Source organism: Psittacula echo, assembly GCF_963264785.1.
Source record: "Psittacula echo genome assembly, chromosome: 3".
In the NCBI taxonomy this organism is placed as follows: domain Eukaryota; kingdom Metazoa; phylum Chordata; class Aves; order Psittaciformes; family Psittacidae; genus Psittacula; species Psittacula echo.
The window spans coordinates 100105876-100127854 of NC_137736.1; the positions used below are offsets into that span (position 1 = coordinate 100105876).

General features: G+C 41.7%; 1 protein-coding gene across 1 annotated transcript in view; it reads left to right on the top strand.

The window, feature by feature from the left end:
• Positions 1-21047, top strand: part of FAM124A (family with sequence similarity 124 member A) — a gene marked incomplete at both ends in the record, with an annotated part of 38518 nt that extends 17471 nt beyond the window's left edge. The window contains 2 exons of the mRNA XM_080613838.1: positions 9518-10257; positions 20244-21047. Coding sequence (XP_080469964.1) covers positions 9518-10257; positions 20244-21047 — 1544 coding nt within the window. The remainder of the gene's footprint in view (positions 1-9517; positions 10258-20243) is intronic.
• Positions 21048-21979: the final 932 nt, after the last annotated feature.

Below are 21979 nucleotides of genomic sequence, written 5' to 3' on the forward strand. Positions count from 1 at the left end.
TTGAGAATGCCAACAATTAGTTTCTTACTTTGTGGCCTGAGTACATTATCATGATGTATTTTCTTTAATTTAAATTTTTAAAAATAAAATTTATTTCTGCAAGTTCAGTGAGGAACTGGGATATTTGGTAATTGGTGTTTGCCACATTCTAGAGCAGTGGATGCTTCATTTTTGCATCTTTTGATCACACAGCTTCATTTTTGTTGGTACCACATATCTGTTGATTAATAGTCTAGGGAAAAAAATCTCTTATCTATAATGTCTAAAAGGTTCATGAAATAATTACCATGTGGCTCCTGGCTGCCAGTGTATGAAATGAGGATGAAGCACCGACAACAAAGCATGTTTTCACTTGCCTCTTTTTTCCACCAGCTGGTGTGGAGTAGGTCTTTTGAACCACATTCTGCTGATGGCTGAAAGGATTATGAGATTCAAAATACTTTTCCACTTCTGTAGAGTCCAAATAGTTTCTCTGCTGTGATGCTAATATTGTTGATTGCCTACAGAGACAAAAACATGGCAATGCTGACCATGCCTCAAGTGTTCAATCCCGTATTTTATTTAAATGCGTCATAAGTGTAAATGCTTTATTGTGGCTTCTGGCTTCTCTCTGGCTGGGTTTCCCTGTCACCTCTTTGTGATACCAGGAAGTTTTGTGCAAAAGCGCAAACTGATTAGAAGAAGAGGTCTGCCTGAAAACTGACATTTTTAGTCAGATCAGTTCTCTGACTGCTACCAGGAGGCACAATCCTGATTACTCCTTGTCTGAGGGCTTCCTTTCAGTCTACTCAGAAAGCTGCTTAAACTTGCATCTAGATCTGACACATGGGAAGAACTGGAAACACTTAGCTGGGAATAGTAATGGGAAGAGTGCCAGCAGTGAAGTCTTGAATTGTCTTAAGCCCATTGTAAAATCACACTCTCAGTTAACTAGAGTACATTGTGTGAGGTATGGAGCTCATTGCTGGACCATATTTGTAAGACGCTCAAGTGTACGCTTCCTGGGTATTTTTAAGGCAATTTTCTTTCTGCCCTTTTATAAAAAATTTGAGAATCTCATCTTTACATAGCAGTCAGATTTTAAGAAAATACAGTGCTTGCAATCAAATTACTTTGAACAGTATGGTGTTGGATGCAGTTTGGATGCTGATGTGTGTTGTACAGCTTTTGATCTATTGCTGGTTGCTGATGGGAGTTTTGCTGAATTACTAAACATTGCGACTCTGTATAGAGTCTGATACTGATACTGAAGATCAGTGTCTGGGTTCTTGCCAAGTACAACGATACATGTCTTTCTTTAGGAAAATGTTACTGGGGAAGACATGCATCTTTGTAAAGCTTAATCCACATTATAGGAACAGTATAAAATAACAATAAAACAAATTAACATAATAGTTGATAATTAATAATGCATCTTCCCTATATTTCTCCACTAGACTGAATTTAGGAACAATATAGGCTGTTAATTAACTCCCATGTCTTACACTGGTGGCCTAGGCCCGTTTGTGCCAGTAGTATCACCAAAATCACTGTGGCAAATCCTGTGAGCAGCAGGTTATGTTTGATTGTGCTTCAGTTCCCCACTGTGGGGGTTCTGATCATTGTTTCTTCTAGTGTGTTTCTGAAATACATAGAATGACAATTGCCAGCTCTTTTCTGCAGATGAGGAGTATTTTTAGGGTATAAAAAAATTTTTCCTTGCTGTTTCTCTTATGGGCATTGGGTCTCCTGTGAGAATCAATCTCTGTATGATGTTTGATACCCTAGATGGGCAAAGAGAGGTAGATTGTGACTTTCGAGTGAAGGCATTTTGAAGATGCCAAATCATGTGAATCTGTTCTGTGTCATGGGCACAGGTACAGACTGAGGCACCAAGACAGCTCTCGAATTGTGGTGAACTGTATGGGAAGGAAGAGGGGAAATGAGAATAGTTGACATTCAGGAGAATATCCTTGAAGGTGTATGAGTACACCAACACTTTGCTTTTCTACAAGTTACCAGCTAAATCTGTAATTGAGGAGAGTATTGAAGTAAGACTTCATTGTTTCCTAAAGTATAAATAGATTATTTAAAAAAAAAACCCTGAAATTCTGATCATTCCTCACACTGCTGTTGCCAATGTAACATATGGTGTCAGCAGCATATTTTGAGGGAGGAGAGCACCAGGTTGCAAGAGAGCCATGTAATAAGAGTAAAGAGCTCATGGAGAAGACTGCAGCATTGGCAGAAAAATCCTTATCTGGATAGGGTATTTGTGAGGAATTGCCAAGCCGTTTGCTTGCTTGTAACTATGGTGTGAAGGCACCTACTGTGGACTCCTACAGTTTGTGTGAAGATCCCATACACGTTATTCTCAGAGTTGGGCTCTTTCTTTGCTGGGTATTTAATATACAGTAATACACAGCCTCTTCTTTGACATGCCTACAGGCTCCATAAAGCTTTGGTAGAAGACGCAGGCACAGCAAGAAGTCTGTAGTGTCAGGGACATGGGATTACACAGCCAGAAACACAATGTGACCCTCCCATCCTTTCTTTTTTAGCCTGTTTTTGAAGGGAAACATGATGTGACTGTGTGCCATCTTTCTTCACAGAGACACCAACTTCCCACAGGTTTCATCAGAACTGGATGAAAGGCAGTGGGACAAACTTTAGTCTCCATGGAGAAAAAAGGCTGTAATGTGAGTTCAAGCTACCTCTTCTCCTAACCTGCAGCTGGACAGTCAGCCCACAGGCGACTTTATACATAGTGTGAACTGTTTCTCGTCTGCCAGGTAGCTAGGAGATAAATGAGAAAGCTGCAGTACTGTGAATGAGGAGATGAGGGAAATAGGGACTGAAGAGTGTGTCTGTGACCTAAGAAGTCATGGACTCTTCGCTTTGCTATCAGCAGCCTCACTAAAGAAGTCAAAGAATTTGGTTGGGAAGGATGTAATGGAAGGCTTGACAATCACATAGTTCAAGAGCATGTCTTCCATAACCCTCATCGCAAAAGCATGTCCCATGTGTTGCAAAAGTGATACAGCAAGATAAGATACTAGAACAAGAATGATCTTCAGGATAAGCATGTACACACAAAACTTTCCAATTTCCCTCCAGTTTTAGTTGCATGGCTGAGGGGCCCAAGATGGAAGTGGAGTTACTTGGTTCCCACTACACTTGTGGGCAGAGGATGGGCTTTATCTGAGGTTTGATTATGTCTCTTCAATGGACTACAGAAGGAGCCTAGGACAGCCAGCCTACTGCTAGAGGGACATCTGTCAGGTACCTGACTTTCAATGGGATGACTCTGGGCCACAACGGTTATGTTTCCTATGAAGAAGATGGCAGTCATATGGTTATGAAAGCAAGCTGAGGTGGCAATCTTGGCACCATAGACCATATGAGTACAAACAGGAGAGCAAGTATCAGGGTGAAGTTGCATGACCGTCTTAAGATGTGTAGCTACACGAGTACCCACACCAACATAAGGGAGTGGAGTGCATGGAGTGAGATGGTCCCTTTCAATGGCAGCTTAAGCTGACCATGTAAGGTTACCTTTAGGCAGGTCAGGGGAATGTAACTGGTGGGGGAAGGAATGAGAATTCACACTGTGCTGTAGCACGGCAGGGAGTTTAGCAATTGCTGCACCATCTAACACTGAAGGTACCACATGAGGAGATTTGCCATTGCCTTTGCTTGACCATGCAGGGCCTCTGTGGGCATTAAGGTATTAATTATTGATAAGATTTGTTCCCACAGGGTTACCTGCATGCTGTAGGGCAATGATACCATGTAAGAGGGCTCATATTAATGCACCAGCAAAAGCTTTTCATCTCCATCAGGCAGATAATGGGCTTAATTTTCCAACTTTATTTTTTGCTTAATACTACAACAACTGAATAACAGTACAGAGAGACTATATCATGTACCTATCTGAAGGAGTAATTTGCCGTGCTTGTTAGTATGCTGGTCTGCTGCGCATTGTCTGCACTACCTTAGTATGAATGAAGTTGTGAGCACCCTGGCACCACTATCTCCATTAGAGAACATTCAGCCTCAGCTCTACAGGAAAATGCTGCTTTGATGGGAGGGTGAAAGAGCCTGTCACTGTGCCATGCAGAATATCCCCTTTCTTACTGCTTCTGAACATCCTTCATAAGCTTGAGGTGGTGTGCAAAGCAGGGCATGCCGAGAAGCAAATTATCCTGCAGCCTTGCATTTGTCAGATGCTATTAAATAGCAGGGAAAGAGAATGGAGAAGCTGGTGAATCTGTCACATCCTGCTTGTTCAAAAGATTATTGATGATGCATAATTCATCAGCGCATTGGGTTCTGCTGCCAGAGCTGTCCAGTTGCTGCTTCTGTTGCAGATGGCCATACAGTGATGCTCCATGTTTATGAAAATAACCTCTGTCTTTGTGTCTGCCCATGAGCCTTTCCATTAATACACCTAAAACAGTCAGTCTTGCCTTGGACTCAGATAAAATGTGAAGGTCCTGTTCAGTGAGAAATGGTACCATCTTAACATTTCTTTGTGTTTTGGAATAGGACTGAAATAGGGAAATATTAACATTTTCTTTGCAACAGAAATCTTATGAAGTTTCAATTAGGAAAAATTATAGTGCTTTTTTTTTCTGACATTATTTATACAGCCATTTTTCATTCCCACAATTAAAATATTTTTATTTATTAACAATGAAAAAAATATGGTCTGTAATGTTCCGTTTGAATTATTTCATTGCTTCCTGATACCAATTATTTCCTAAAAATAAAGTACTACTCAATGGAAGTTACAGTTCAGGTGCTTGGTGCATTCACTCTGACCCTCTCCTACTGCCTGAGTTACATCTCCTGCAGTGCATCATGCAGTTTGGTCAAATGAAATGTGAAATCTTACTGCCTGATGCAGTGATAAAGAAATCTAGTCTGTATGATTTAAGATTGGTTCAGGCACTGGTTCTCAGGAAGCAGCCTACCACAACAGGAAAATGGATGTTGGTGTTGCAGGTCAACAAAAAAAATATTGATGTCAAGTATTTATAGGTTGAATCCTTCCTCCGAGTTTCCTGGATAGAAGATTGAAAATCTTGGTGGCTGGAAAATTGAAAATACCAGCCGAGTTTGGAAACGCACTTTCCCATCCACAAACTGGGACTGAGATCCAGTCTGCCCAAAATCTCTCTTTGCCAGAAACACCATCCTAGCTCACATACTTGGCAGGTTTGCCTAACCCTGTATATAACCCTTCTTTAAGTATTTCCTGGTGAGTCTGAGAGGTCTTTAGGTCCATATCTTGATTCATCAACTCAGGGTTAGGAGAGACATTTCCTAGGAGCTTCCTAAGCTCTGCTATGTGCTGGCTTTAGGCAGTCAGTGGATTTCCAGGCAAGTCCACTGGAGAAGCCTGGAAAATCAGATGTTTGTCAAGACTGCTGAAGGTGGTGACTTCTCCTGAAATTAAAAAAATGGTTGGAGCACTGCCTTGAGAAGGTACAAGTCTTCATGCAAGGCAGCTCCAGGGGCAGTACAACCTCTCACAGCATAAAAGAGGGACCAGACTACCAGGTCTGGGCCAGATTACCCAGTATCCATTCTGCTGGAGCCAGGTGTGCAAGAGTCCTGAGGCTAAAAAGCAAATGCAAGAGGGAGACTTCTCTAAGCTAAAGTTATTCAGGTGGCATGTGAGAAAACTCTGCTCATTTCTTCCAGGGACATTATGCCTCTTGTCTGGTTTAATGTAAAATGCATGCGTACTCCTGGGAGAATGAGTTGTAGCTCCAGTTCCCTGTACCTCCAGATGAGCCTAGCTGCTTCCCAACTCCTAGGGTTGCTGACCTGAAGTTACACCTGCTTGTGCCTGCTTTAGGCAAGGAGGTCTGTCTTCCTGGCCATCTACAGCAAGGATGGTGTTACTAGATGCTGGAATCCTTATGCACCTCTTGGGTGGTGTCTGCGCCCTCAACCCTCCACCCCAAGGGAGCAGAGCACTTGACCCACTGCTTCCCACTTCACCCTGGTGTCACCAGATCACCAGTGTTGTCATAGCCCTCTTGCTAGGCACCTCTGGCCAGGGGAGGTGTGGGCAGCTCTGGATGCCAAGACAGTTGTCTTCTGAAGACACCAGTGTTCCCTACAGAGTAAGGGGGGTGGAAAGGAATTAGGAAGGCAAGATCATCCTCTGCAGGTTTTTCAGAGACAGCAGCCTCTCTCTACAAGCCTAGCAGGTAGCATAGACAACTGGGCTAGACAGACAGGTACCTGTCCTGCTTGTCGTCACAACAAACAAACTTGAATTTCAGTGAAGTCATACGAAATGAGGCAGCTGGCGCAGACAAACTTGACAGCACCCACTGCTTTCTGTCAGATTATCTTTCTGATTAAAAGGTCCTGGTTCCCAGGCAGGGAAAACAGGGGAGGAAGAACCCCAGGGTAAGATTGGTATTCTGCTTTACAGGACTTTCTGTTTTCTCCACTCAGCAATAGCGCATCAGCAACAAAATAAAAGCAATACATAGAAAAGGGCCCAGACAAAGCCCAATCATAAAATATCAGGGCACCTTCAGCTCTCGGCTTTAGGATCATGAAGTGTGATAGCCCTGCAGCATTTGGGCTGATAGTTTGCTTCAACCTGCCATGGGTTGTTAATACTACCTAACAGAGGAGTAGATAGTTTAGAATTATAAAATACTGGTAGCAGTTACCTCTTTGCAATGTTAGTGCTTTGCCAACACAAAGAGAACTAATCCCCTTCTGTCATAGGAAAAAAAAAAAATGTAAAAGCTGGGAGAAGAGTGGAGCTTATTTTCAAATAGATGCCTCAGCATTCTGATATTTTCTGTGGGATTAACTGGTAACACAGGAAGGCTAATACATATGCAAAGCTTTCATTTGCTTCTGTGACAATTTGCCAGGGGCAAATTGAACAGTGTCATGAGAAATGGTGTCATTTCCCCCCTTCCTTGTCAGTTGTAGTAAAAAAACTTGTTAGTAACATAGAAACAATTTGCAACTTATCATCACTTCAGGGGAACTTTCTCTTAGGTTCTTGCCTCATGTTTCTGCTTTTCTTATGTTTCTCTTTTTCTTACCAAAACATGGTAATGCCATCTATAATATATAATATATAGTATATAATATATAATAACATGGGCTGCCATTTTATAAGCACAGAAGCCACATAATGAAAGGTGTAAAAGTGTTGCAGTAAAAGCATCCTTACTGACATAAAATAGACACTGAAGCTCTGTCTGTACTGATTTGCTACACTTTTCCCCCTTCAGCATAGTTGCTTCTAGCTCAAAAAAAGGGTCATTTGCTCTGCTGTACATATATCCCTAGATCCTAAGGATGGCTTTGTGACATGCTCTGGTGCTCTGCTGGGGCTGGCTCTGCAAGCATCTGGTGCTGGTGGGCACAGGCAGCGATGGCTGCAGAATACTAATGCTGAGGCTGGCTCCCACAAGGCTCCACTTTTGAAAGATGCTTTAGCCATTCAGTGTCCATGCACCATGCTGAGCAACAGGAGGGTAGAAAAGCCATGCTTAGGGATTCCTTTTTTCAATGCAGAGCAAGAACCCGACAGAAACGATGTCTCTGCTTCACAGTGTTGTGCCCAGGCTTCTTTCAGAGCTGCAGTCATTTATATGCATAAATATCAAGGCTGTCACTTGTTGCAGGCTTTGATAGCATTTGTGTAACAAAGGAAATGGAGAGAGAAAAGAGTGGAACATCTTCCATTCCAGTCTTGGAAAATGAATGACTGCATAGCTATAGCAATTGCTTTCTTTCTGGTTTTATTAGATCACTGTCCTCTGCAATTTGTTTCCCTTCCTGTTCTGCTATCCTATGTAAAGGACCATGAGAAGACCCCCCCCATACCTCTTCTGTCTTTCTTCCACGCTGTGACTATCTACAGGGAATATCTCAAAGTATTACATACCAGTAACAATTGCCACAGCAAAGCCTTTTGCCATATAATGACACAGATTATTTTTTTGCTTCAGTTTTTTTCTTCCATTAACCATCAGAAAAAGTCATTCCACATCACCCATTTCATGCAGAGCTACAAGAACTCTGATATAATTGCATTTTTATTATCTACTTGCTTTTTCTATGTTTGCCCTAGGCAAAATACATGCTTGCTATTTGCTCTGCATACTATATCTTTCTGCTGTTTCTAAACTGAGGCTGATGGTATGTTTATTAGTCATCTCTGGAAAGCTATGCAGTTGCATCTAGCTTTTCTCTGGATCTTGTAGCTATTCTGTATTGCAAGACAACTAAAATACACTACTTGTGTAATACCGCTTTTCCATTAAAACAATTGCTGAAGAATCACAGGAATGTTATTCTGGTGCCAGGAAGGAGGAGGGAGAGGTTTGTACTGATTGCCAATAGCAGGGGAAACAGCCTGTGAGACAATCCCCCTATTAAATGTGGTCTGCACAATGAAAAGCTTGGGAAGCCCTTCTAAGGCTTTACGCATTTAGGCTTTGTGCCCAGGCTTAGGGTCTCAGACATGGAGGTGGTTTCAGAACAGCACACAGGGGAAACAATTTCAGCAAAAATATCCGAATTACCTGGATGATTTATTAAGCTGTTTTGTGCATCCATTCACATGCAACTTTGTTAGCATGCCAGTCCAGCAAAACAGAAGCAACAATTTCTCCTCTGCCCTCCAACCAGCCATTGCTCGGCTTCTGAGCTATCAATGAGGTTTTAGGGACAACAACAGAGAGCCCCTGTGAACATTCCCAAGGCTAACTAGAGGGTTCTTTTTCTCCCCTGAGTAAGTGTAATTTTTTGTGCTTCCTGCTCTCACTAATCTTCCCTAATCTTATAAAAACCGTATAGTCTTGATATTCTGAAGATATAAACAGTGAAGGATTTGTAGGGGCAAGCAATATATTTTCCTGAAGAAGGACTTGTGTGCCTGAAGGCCTCTTTTTTTTTCCCAACTGTATCAGTTGGTCTAATAAAAAGATATTACCTCTCCCTACAAACTTTGCTTTACTTATTAAACAATTGCCTCCAGGACACAGAACACTCTTAACTGGGTGGAAAACTCCATTGTCAAGGTGATAGAGCAGAATTCAGTGGTGTGATTTCCATGCATAGAGCCAATTGACACATGTTAAACCAAGGTGGGATGAACACTGTCCACCCTGATCATCCCACACATCATTAGTGTCTCTTCCTCCCACACATTCTACATCAGTACTTTTGTCTTTTCTACCTGTCAGCTATATGGAGCAGCTCTTTTCGAACACAGAAGCGCACATTGGTTAATATATTTTGGATACTACCTCAGTAGAAAGAGCAACTTTTATGGTATGCTTGATGAAACCTCTGTCTTCTCATTATTTTGTGGTTGCCATGTCTCTGCACATTATTTTTAGTTTGAGCTTCATGGTGACTTTGAGAGAGCTGGAAAAAAAGCCCAGTGTGACCATGTTGACCTTTTCTCCTTTAAGGATCACGTAAATGTTGACAACTTGGCTTAAAATCTTAAAGGATATTTTTCTTTTAATCCTCTCAGGTGAACTTTCAGTGGAAGGCATACAAGACCCATTCCTTGTTAGTGTACATATTATCACAAACCCAGGTGAAGCCAAAACTCTTCAGCAAGCCATTGATAAGCTTCTAGCGTGGATCCATCCAGACCTCCAACTGTTTCGAGTCTCAGAAAGACGAGCACCCAAGAAGCACAGGAAGCCAGGTAAGGCTGGTGTTTCCCAGCCAGCCCTTGCCATCATCCTGTTTCTGCAGGAAGAATATGGAGAGGAACCGATTTTGCAGCTCCACAAAACTTTTCACCGGCCACCGTGGCATTACCACCACACAGAGCAAGTGCATGGGAAGTTCCTCCCTTACATGCCATGCAGCCAGGACTTTTACACTCTGGCTCCAGAAACTCCTCTGTGGGCCATTCGCCCAGTGCACTACGGGAAAGAAATTATTCGCTTCACTATATACTGCAGGAGTGAAAACTTTGCTGACATTTTGAAGCTGTACGAGTTAATACTAAAAAGACCAGTATGTCAGAAAAAAGCGGACTTTTGTGTTTTTCCTGTCTATTCTAACATGGAAATAGACATTCAGTTTTCTTTGAAAAAGCTTCCGAAGGGCCAGGTGCCAATGCCAACAGAGTCAGCGGTGCTGGAGTTCAGAGTAAAAGATGTGGGGCAGCTTGTGCCTCTCTTGCCCAACCCTTGCAGCCCCATCAGTGAAGGGAGGTGGCAGACGGAAGACCACGATGGAAATAGGATCCTTTTGCAGGTAAGTTCAGCACAAAGGGAAACAGAAGCACATTTACTGGTTTTGTGCAGGAAAGCTTAACCTGCAAGGTCAGCAGAAAAGGAGGCTTTTTTTGGTTTTGCTCTATCCCAGGAGAGCAAGCCAGGACAGCACCACTAAGGAAAGAACTTGAAACCTCTTTCTGTAAGTGTAAAATCAGGAAAGCAGTGATAAGACTACCCAGATATCAGTCAACCTCAGTTTATGTAGAGTGATGTCAGAGGAGGTAGCTGTTTGAAAGAATGAGGAGAGAAAGAATTATGAGCCTGAGTGGAGAAATGATGGCTGATGGGTGTAGTTTTATAAGAAATATGGGCACAGAACTGACGGGGGTTTATAAAATAGCTCTCAGTTATGAGATTTCTTTTATGGAAGACAAGCAGAATTCCTGATGGTACTCATTATTTTCTAGCATCACAGGGTGACAAACTGCATCTCTCTTTTGCACAGTGATTATCAGGATGGGGTGAGAGATGGTGAAGGAAAAGAAATGTGCCCTGAAGAGCAGCCTGAGAGAGACATTCCCACAGACTCTCCCTTTGAACTAATCTCAAGTGCTTTTAACCATGTTCTGAAATAGAGTTTATTTGTTAAGACATCTGTAGGCACCATCTCTGGGCAATGTATCAGCATGCTCTGCTTCACTACACCACATCCGGGGGAGATAAAGGGGATAACAAGCAGCAAGCTTTTAATAGCTGCCTGTCCTGCAGAGGGGCTATCCGTCGCAATCCAGAGCCAGGTTAATGTGCATTCCTACACTGCAGAGGTATTTATTGCTTCTTATTGTTCAAATCTAGGAGCACAGACCCTCACCTTTGGAAGACTGTTGTTCAGATTTCAAAGAAGAGTACTTTGTTTAGAGTGAATTGCATTCATGAAGCTTGTCAAATTGTCTGACCTGGTTTCTGTGGAAGGGGCATTGTGTGTGCCATCCCTCCGCTGCATGGACCACCCAGTGTAGAGAGAGGTGTGTCCTGCCCCTTGCAGCACAGTTCCTCTGGTTTTGTAGCTCCTGGGACTGAAAATCCAGATACAAGGAGCATCTGTGCTCTGGTGAGTCCTATGCAGGTGGTGATGAAAGCTTTCAATGCCTCTTGGCAAATGCTACCCACAGAAACACCCAATGCCAGAGCTGAACAGCACATGTGTAGGGCTTAGGAGGCAACTCAGCTTCCCCTCCCATCTGCCAAGATAGTCCCCGGTTTGTCAGAGTTACTGCTTGCACTTTGTTAGCCTGAGATTATTTGTAAACTTAAGCTTACAGAAGCCATCACAGAACTTTTACACAGCAACCACACTCACCTACATCCCCTTTTCCCTGTTCTTTTTCATGAAGTTTCTGCCATGTTATGCAACTTTGGTTTATGGGGTCTTGCACTGGTAAATTGAAGGAAAGGGTAAAAAAACCCAAACAAACAAACAATAGGGCTTCTAAATAAGGCTTTCGATTTCAAACCAGCAAATTTTCAGAAATAGCAGGTGCCAGGCAGTGCGGAGATAAATTGGTACTTGTAAAGTAGCAGGCTGAGGTGAACCCTGCAGAGACCATCAGAATAAGATTTTACCCGTATGTACCAAACGAGGAGAGCAAATCCTGCTAAGTGTGGCCTCCAAGAGCAATTAATTTTCGCTGCTGTGTTCAGTAAGGGCGATGATGCTGAACAAGAGGGCAAAATGGCAAATAGGAATGAAGTTACAGAAAGGGAAATTATCACATTTGAAGTGCAGGAAAGCAAAATAAGCTCAATATGTGCAAAATGGCAGGGGGAGGAATGGGAAGACTTTGGGTCTAAGTTATGTGCTTGTGAGGTCATGAGGACTAAGTCCTTGTATACAGGTTTTAAACAAGTCTGTTCAATCAGAAATGGAGCTCTATAACTAAACTGGAGAGGAAATGTCCTGTTTGTACTCAGATGACTACAAGCCATCAATGCAACAATGACATTAAAAGAAAAGTGCAGTTTCTGGCATGTACTAGAGTTAGTATCCCCTGAGGTGACTTCAGAGAGGTGCATGTACAGGGAAGGGATCTCACCCCATACAGAGGAAAAGTAAAGTCATCTAAAGGAATCTCTCAACTGAAGGGAGCTCTGATTGTGCTTGGAAAATATACCTGAAGGTTAAAGACAGGAATGAGAAAAGGCTGTTTCACTAAATGACTCTTCTAGTACAGGAGCAAAATACTGTCGATAAATAGATTTAAGTTGGCAGTTGTAGATGTTGATGGCCAACTACACAACAGCCACCCAGCATGTGCAAACAGGTTAGTACCCTAATTCAAGACAGGATGGTCAGTTAAGGAAAAGGGATTGTATGATGAGATCATGGGTTATAGGAAACACTGGATTTGGTGATCCATGGACTCTCTATATTATTTTATTCTTATATTCTTTTATTCTTATATTCTTTTAACTCATTCTGAGTTCAAAACAATTATAGTATCTACCTTTTAAAGTAACCTTTGAGTTCTCATTGAATGCTGCTATTAACAGTGTTATCAGTGGCACAGTGTTGGTAATAATTTCCATTTCTTCCCATTTATATGAAACCTAAACAGTTGCCTCCTAATGTTTTTCAGCCCATGTATCAGTTGGCACTTAGTAATCATCAGAATATTTTTATTTATGACTGCATTTTTTTAGAGATTAAAATTACCCATTATACCCAAAATGGTAGATAAACGTCCCTGTTAAATTACAAGCAGTGTTTAATGGTTGAAGTTTGAATATACCTCCATGATTAGACTAACAAGATGTGACCTCTGTGTTTTTCTTGGTGTGCTTACAGGGACTTGGATAGTGGCCAGCCAGATTGATACGTGTTCTTAACTCATTTTGCAAATGCAATTACGAAGGGGCTTAGATAGAGTCAGTGCAAGAGAAAATAAAGTTGTTCATGGGCAGGATAAATCTGTTCGATACTACACAACCTATTCCTTCATTTGCAGGGCATCACTTCAAAATTATTTTGTCACAGTAGCTTTTCCGCGCTGGCAAGTTAACTCCAAGGGTGCAGCTATATACCAGCTGAGCAAAGGGTAAGCTTCAGTTGGCTTTAGCAGGAGCAAGGCTTAAGAGCGTGTTTGCATCCTGTGGGAAAAAGCCCATACTGCTTCATCAGTGCTAAGCCCAGAAGCAGGAGCTCTGGGGACCTCTTGTCAGAGCAGTCAGAATAATACATAAATAATGTAGCTAAGAATATACCATATAGTGCTATACTGAATACACTGCCAGTTTTATAGTTCTTGTCCAAATTCCTGGCAGCTTTTGGGCATAATCTGCTCAGAGACAGCTGAAGTGCTAATGAACTTGCACTCCTGGCAGTGCAACATTGGAAGCAGGAAAGGTTAATTACTGATAAGACTGGCTTGGCCGTTCATGTTTAGGAAGCAGGGATAGTGAGCAGAGAGAAGAAAGTGCACAGATGGCTTCTTTAAATTATGAGAATGTCTTTGGATAGGGTAGGAAAAGTAAAATAACCTTTTAGCAAAATTTCCTAGCTTCTTTGTGTGAGGAGCGACATGCAGGCAAACTTGAGAAGAAGGTGGGCAAATAAATATCTCACCTTGGTAGTGACTCAGTGCTTAAGCATAAGACCTACTGCCAGTTTACATGCCAAAAGATACCTGAGCTATCCAGAAGTATCCTGGCAGATTAGACTCAGGACCTACAGGAGGTCTATACCCTCCTGGAATGTCAGGCAGGCACCCTCGGATATACCAGAATGGACCGAACACCTATATTTAGGCACCTGATTCACCCTGTAATGACCGATTTCTTGCTGAAATACCACCACCACCATCTTGAGAGCTTCCAGCTTGCTTGAATTAATAGAGCAGATAGGGCAGATCTGAACACTAAGAGGAAGAAAGGCAAGAAAAGCATCAGGGATAAGCAAAGGCTCCTTTGCAAAAATTAATTTTAGTTTCTTTTGAAACTAATAGGGTGAACTTTTGGACTAAAACTTGGCTCAGTCAAGAGAGGGGCCTTCAGGTGATTTAATTAATCTATAAGTCTAATACTACCCTCCTGTTTCTAAAAATTATCTACTCTATTTTTCCTTTCCTTTTAGTGCTGTACGTGTTTGGTTCTTAGTGCTAGTGATGGAATTGAAGGTTTGGGCACAGCAAATCTGTCACTAACTCAGATAAGAGGAGATTTTTTAGTTTATTTTCTCCATCCTAAAGGTACTTTGTCTTTTCTGTTAGCACAGTTGTGTTTCATGGTATAGTAAGATATCTGATGACTCTATACCATGAAAACCTCTTGAGAGTTAATATATAGAATCATAGAATAGTTAGGGTTGGAAAGGACCTTAAGATCATCTAGTTCCAACCCCCCTGCCATGGGCAGGGACACCTCACACTAAACCATGTCACCCAAGGCTTCGTCCAACCTAGCCTTGAACACTGCCAGGGATGGAGCATTCACAACTTCCCTGGGCAACCCATTCCAGTGCATATTTAGCATTACAAGGCACCTACCTGTTCTAGTTTTGTAAACACCCTACAAACTGCTTTGCAAATATGTTAAATTTAATTTTAAATCAAGTTTGTCCATTTTGCCTTTTGATATGTTGCCCTTCTGAATGCATTTTGCCTTTCAACTAAGACTTATTATGGTGATACTGAGGACTAACCTCTGCCACTTTTTGTTGTGTTGACTTTTCCCCCCTGGATCAATCCCACAGGTTTTAATACAGTTAAACACCACGCACTCCTGTTGAGCAAGGCAAGCAAAATCAGGGTTCAAGATGGTGATGTCATTGCTGTGCTGGCTGGGTTCTGACCTCAGCGGAGCCTTGCTGGCAACGCTTAATGCAGATAATGCATAATGAGATCACTATCTGCTTTCTGAAAAAGCAGGTAACGTAAATAGACTTCAGGAGCACTCATGGATTTTTTGTGTCAGGCATAGGCAGCCCAAGTGAAGTCGAAAAGTGCCTTTCTGTGAGGTTCACCGCGGGTTGTTAATGGCGTTCCCTGATATTCGTCATTAAATTCTTCTGCAGCCCATTGTGATATACAAAGACTCTAAATCCCTCCAGGCTTCACAAAGATTTGTGCAGAGATTATAAATGAGCAGCAGATTAGCCTCAGATGAAAAATCTGTTCTGTTAGAAAGCTAATCTGCTCAGTCAATGGCCAGGTTTGCTGTGCATGTTTGTGGCGGGGTCTGACAAATCTCCCTGTATTTGGAATTTCAGTCAAAATCGACAGGTCATTTTGGATAGAGTCTTTGTCCTCTCATATGGCTGATCCTCTCTCTGGCACCTCTGCCACGTTTGTGCCTGATGCAGGCAAGGCAGCATGACAGTCTCATGCTCCCTGTGGCAGCACTGCCAGGCTGCAGTGAGGTAACAGGCAGTGCAGAAAGCAAGCTGTGAGAAGGCTGAAGATAAGGACTTAAAAAAGAAAAGAATTCAGAAAATTAAAGCAGATGCAACTTCTTCCAAAGCCAAGGGCATAATTTAGGAGGCAGTAGAAGGCTGTTCTGCTGAAAAGACTAGTTGCATGTGCATCACACTGTCCTCAAGGTGCAAAAATAGGTCTTGCTGTTTTCAGCATACCATGGCACAAAAGGTAGTGAATGATTATCATCTCCTGCTTGCTTGTCAGGGTTTCCCTGATGAGCAGACTTTGTGGCACTGTAAGGTTAAAATGAAGAGGAGTGATCACATGAATGCACAGGCTGAACACAGGTCTCCATTTGCCATGCCAGGGTGGTACAAAGGAGCACAGTAAATGGTGTTAGTATGGAACTAGAAGCTAGTTTGCCTAAGTTTTAATGCTGACTAAATCATTGAATCTTCTCTGTGATCTCTGACAAGTTACAGAATGTAGATATAGAAAAGTCTTATTAGTTCACATAATCCAGTTCCCTACAATATAGGATTAGCCTGTAATCTTTATTCAGTAGTATTTCATGAGATGGAATTTCTGACACTCTATCTGTAGTGCAGTTGTGCAGTCTGATATTCTCACAGTCAGGAAAGTCACCACTTGGCATTGCTTTAAGATGAAAATATTAAAAAAAAAAAATCTCCCTTTATTATTTCCTCTTTCTGCTAATATCATGAAGAGCAGCACTGGAAAACAGGTCTTCAAAATCATAATGCATCTAAACATAAAAGCACTGAGGTTAGAAATACCTCCTATAAACAGAGCTGGTCAGAAAGAAGCTGTGTTAGTGATGTCTCTTGGCCTGCACTGCAGGTTGCCATCCTAAGGTCAGATTATACATGTCCCCTTCTCCTTGGTGATCCACCATTACCTCCTGCCAGACCAACTGGCCTTGACCAGGAGCTGTAACCCAGGAGCAGGAATAACAGCAAATACTTTGTATAAAATGAAATGCTCTTATCTGTCCAAAGAACACTAAAAGAGGTAGGAAAAAAATTTAAAATAAGAAAACCCTAAAACTAATGTCTTACCTAAAGTAAATTTTTCTTGTTAGTGTAGGCATGTTCCAAGTTAGCCCAGGTACTTAAAGCTATTTAGTTGCACTTCTTTCTGATTTAAACTGGAGGGTTTGTAAATATTAGATAGGGCTCAAAACAACTATTCTTGTGTCTGTGCTTTATTTCCAAAGACTTTACCTGTATTAATAAATTAAACATGCTCAGGCACATTTCCAGACACTGAAATCCCTGACACGGAGTGGCCTGTGCATGTGCTTGCAGGCCAAGCAGGATACAGCAGATAGTTACCTACTATTTGAAAACTGAATCAGACCCCGTATCTCTCACTAATGGTGACCTGAGAGACCCAATTAAACTACCTTTTTCTTAATACATGTCAAAAATTATGTCAACAAATAAGAATAACAAATTATTACCATCATCTGCATGCATGAGGCTTTTTGCTGGTGTGCAAAATACCTCCTCTAAACATCAAAGCAAAATGAACACATGGGAGTTATCTCTGCAGGATTTGGTTCAGCTCCAGATTGTGGACATCTAAACCTGATGTCTATCCAAGTATTTTTGTGTGAGCTGCAGTCTGCATTCTGACTGTCATTGATGGGTATGTACTCAGTACAGTCCAAGGACCTCAAAAGTAGTTCAGCTGGCCAGACACAGGAGTTTTCTTCAGAGAAAGCTGAATTTCTCTCCAGACTCCATTGACTGTACTAACTAGACAACTAAATCCTACCCATGATGTCTGAAGCCTATCTTATATACATATGCCCTCTCTTTACAGAGAGGGTGTTCAGGCACTGGAACAGGCTTCCCAGGGAAGTGATGCAATCACCATCCCCAGAAGTGTTCACAAACCATGTAGGTGAGTGACATGGTTTACTGGTGGCCTTGGCAGTCCTGGGGTAAAGAATGGACTTGATCTTAAAGGTCTTTTCCAACCTAGTTGATTCTATGATTCTATATGGATAGAACGATGGCATGGTCTGCACAAGGTAAAGGCATGACTTTCGTGCTGCCTGCAGAACTCTCCCCACTGCAAGTGTTGGATCAGTTCCCAAAAGCCTTGTGTTTTCAGGTGCAGTTTTGCTCAAACTGTTAACCAGTGCTTGTGCTCCCAAAGGCCTCCTTACCTTTACACGAACAAGAAGACTGTACTTGTGTGGGTCCTTGGTTTCTTTGGATATTTGATCTACCAGATGATCAACTAAGTCTACAAAAACACAAGAATATAGTGTGAAAATAACCAATGCTGAGTCAATCCAGGATTTTCTCTCCAAGAGATAGAAGTTTTAGGAGATGTTTCTGTTGATTTCCTGTTGGCCAAGCATAGTGGTTGAGTCCCTGTAGTGTATCTGGTATCAGAGTTACCACACAGTAAAAAAATAGTACCTTTGGTTAATATAAACAAACTAGAATGAGAAGTGGTTTCTTGTACAAACCCATCAAAAATGTGCAATGACTTAGTTGTGTATTTTCAGCATGTCATATTGTTATTGCTGGGTTACCCAAAGATGTCTTCAGTTAAGAACCAGCTGCATTTTCTTCCAGGCAAAAGCCTTTTATGTTGCAAAGTAATTTTTTAAACAAATTAACTCACATCTTACATAAATAAAATAATGTTGTGTGAGAGGTCTAAAGTAATTTCTGGTTAATGTTTTGTTGACAACTCGACTCATTTTATTTGACTCGTATTAAATTTCTTATCAGTTAATGAAACTGCTACACTACTGTCGTTAATTTCCCCATTAATTCATTTAGCTCCTTGTGGCATTGAGGAAAATAGCTTATTATGTTATACAGAAATAAGTTATGAACTAACATACCTCATTACAGATACATTGGTGTATATATATTCATCTACAACACCAAAATGAACTCCTATGGTTTGGCTGTCCTAGAAATCACCTCTAGCTAGGCAATCATGAATAAGCAAAATATTTTTTGCAGATGTGAAAATCCTTTTTTGCTTATGAAACCACTGCAATAACAACCAGAAGATGGTTATGGCAGATCTGGGTCACTAAGACAATGTGATGTACACTACCGAGATGTTAGAAGCAGCAATGTATGGAGTCCTTTTAGAGACAGGGGATGCAAAGTATCTCCATGGTTACCAGGGTCTCATCCCTTTTAGTCATGTCATATAATCTCTTTGGTAAAATGATCAAGCTCCATGTTTACCCATTACTTGCCCCAGAAGACTCTTCTACTTGTGTTGTGATTAGAAAGCTTTTATTAGTTTGTGGTTCAGGGTTTTTAATGGATAGATTCTATTTTTTTTTTCCTTGTGGCTGCATCTTTGTCAGTTTGAATTTATTCTTTTTCACATAGGTGTAATTTGAGTGATGTGCAGCATGCTGGATGAGGCCTTAGCACTGTTGTCTATAGTGCATTAATACTTTTTTAACTCTTTTGGGACTCCACAGAATAATGTTTGTCACAGTCTTCATTTTAGAAGCACATAGCGACTTAGATACCTAGTTGTTTCTCCTCTGTTGCTTCCAACTGGCAAGTCCCATAGATGAGATTACTAGGTATGATCCTGCACTTTGTCCCAATAGTTCCTGTCCCTTCTGTGACAGAAATCTAGCATTTTGTATTATGTGAGAAATTCCAGTAAGAAGAATTTAAATTAAACTTTTTAAAATTCAAATTTATAAAAACCTTACTGAGATAAGTGGGTTGATGAATAACCTTAACATTGCTCAAATACTAGAGCCTCAGTACAGTACCCACACATCAGTGTCTAATCCCATAGGAAGGCCACCTGGCCTCCAGCTGCTTTCTGAGAAGGGTGTTGGCTCCCCATTTGTAACAGCTGCTGTCCCCGTTCAAATGCTCAAGTATCTGGTGGGCAGACAACCGAATCCTGCCCTGGGGCTGAGATTCAGGTCCAGACTGAAGTCTTAACCACCAGGTTAGGTCTTCACAGTCTAGGTAGCTACAAGCAAATTAGATGTCTGTGCTTAAAATCATTACAAGGTAGTTAATAGAGCAAGTTGGTTCTAGAGCACATTGCTCAGCTATCCAGATGCGAAAGAGTTGAAAGAAATAATAATTCCCATTGAGAAGTCAGAGAATAAGGGTGCTTGCTAAAGGCTTTTTGGTGTTTCAGAGGAAAAAATAAAACATTTGCACCACAGTAAGGAAGAAATGAGAAATTATAATGATGGTAACATACATCTCTCATTTCTTCATTTCTGTTCTTCAGCTACCCACTAAGGCAGTAATGTTGGGAGACAGAATATGAATGAATCTGAACAAGTCAATAGGCAATGAGAATTCCGAGCTAGTGTAATTCAGCCCACAAAGCAGGGCTACTCTACCATTTATTCTTGTTGTCTTCAAGGCTCCTTACGTAAATATTTGGGATTTTGGCAGAGTACTTTCTCTTGTTATTGAAGTGAAACATTTGCTGCAAGCATACTGAATGAAGTCTGCCTCATAATTATTTGCAGTAACAACTCAGCAACAGAGACTTTACGGTTGTAAGACTGCCAATTCTGTATTAATGTGATCTTCTTTTCTCCCTCTCCCGGCTGCAGCAAGCGCGCAGTTGGTGTAGGAAGTCTGCAAAGCAGAGCAAGCAACCATATCCATCTGTGTCAACAGATTCCTGCTTCACCACACTTCCAGCCGTTCTTCCTCAGAGCCACCAATCTGTCCCTGAACAACCAAAAGAAATGGGTCAAAACAAGGCACATCACACAAACAGCCTTGGTCATTATCTTGGTTTCTCCCAGCAGGACTTGAGACACAGTGGTCGAAGAGACTTCACACGCAGATGCAGCAGTGCCTCCAGCATTTCATGGTCATTTCAGCGAAGCAAGTCTCTGTTCTGCTTGCCCACAGTGAACTCCTCTTCAGCCTCAGAGACTTCTCATTTCAGTGAACCATTTCAGTTTTTAAATACTGGGTCACCTGCAACTAGGTTAAAAACATGGAGATGCAGCCCCAGGCTTAACATTGATGACTTGGAGGGTGCCCAGGAGACTGATGTAGACACAGGGATGAAGCTGTCCTTCTCAGACCTGTCTGTCGTCTCTGCATACTCTGCTCTTAATGGATTTTTCAATGACTTGGAAGCCTCTCTTCCCCCACAGAAACAAACTGTCAGTAATGCTAAACAGGCAGCCACCGGTAGAAGGCCTGTATCAGCCATGTGCAATACCTTTGAGTCAGTTGGTTCTTCAATGCCTCCTCTATCTGAATGGTCTTCCAGCTCATTCACATCAGCATCTCTCTCCAAGCAGCACAAACAGTCCTCAAGAGCAGCTCCTTGCTCTCCGGATGACCATGGAAGTGTTTGCTCAGTTTCATCAGTTAATGAAGAAGAATTTTACATCTAAGGTGTCTCTATTTTACACCTTCTAGGGCAAACGTGTTCTACTTGTGAATGACAGCAGTGGGCCCGGCTTGAGCTTGAAGAAGGTTCTTTGCTGAGGAGGAGCTGATGCAGCAGATAATGCTAAATATTTGAAGAAAACACTCAGATCCCTCAGAGATGGGTGTCCCCAAACTATGTACAGTGAAGTAGTCTGAGCTTGCACCCTGTACCTTTGTACTGGAGGAGATGATCAGCACTGAGGCTTCTCCACAGCAGTGCAAGGTGGAAGGTTGCTATGACTGACCCTTGATGGTGAAGACAATGCCAGAAGAGGCACATAATAATCCATTTTTCTTTTGCAGAAAAGGAAGAGTAATTTGTGACACCAAACTGCTTTAACTTTTCTGAGAAATTCCCTTAACTCAGGAAAGACAGAAGGAAAAAGGGGTCTTCCTTCTCTCTCACAAGTTCCAAAGGCAGCTCTAAGCACAGCAGGTCCCAGTAGCATGTCTCCAGTAGAGTCAGACAAGAAGTTTTCTGTGAGGACACACAGAGTTTCTTCTAATTTCTGAGATCTGGCAGTGGTGAGGTGGGTGAGAAGTTTCATTCCTTCCCCAGGGAAGAAGAAGCTCCACTATATCCAGTGATAGTCCAGGATGAGGAAAAGTGCCGAAACGGGAAACCCCACAGAACATTTTCGACTCATATCCTTTCCAGCTGGAAGGAAGCCATCTGGACTACTGTCTGAACCCTGTGGATAGTGGTAACCCAAGTAAACCACTTATAATTCAGGCAGTACAGAGTTTACCTTTTTGGAATACAAATCAAGGAAGATAACCCATCATTTTTATACATTGCTACATCACTAGTCCCAAATATATAGCAGCTCATTTTTTAAGGGATTGTTATTTTTCCACTAAAAATAATTAATGCAGAAACTTATTCTTTGTATTT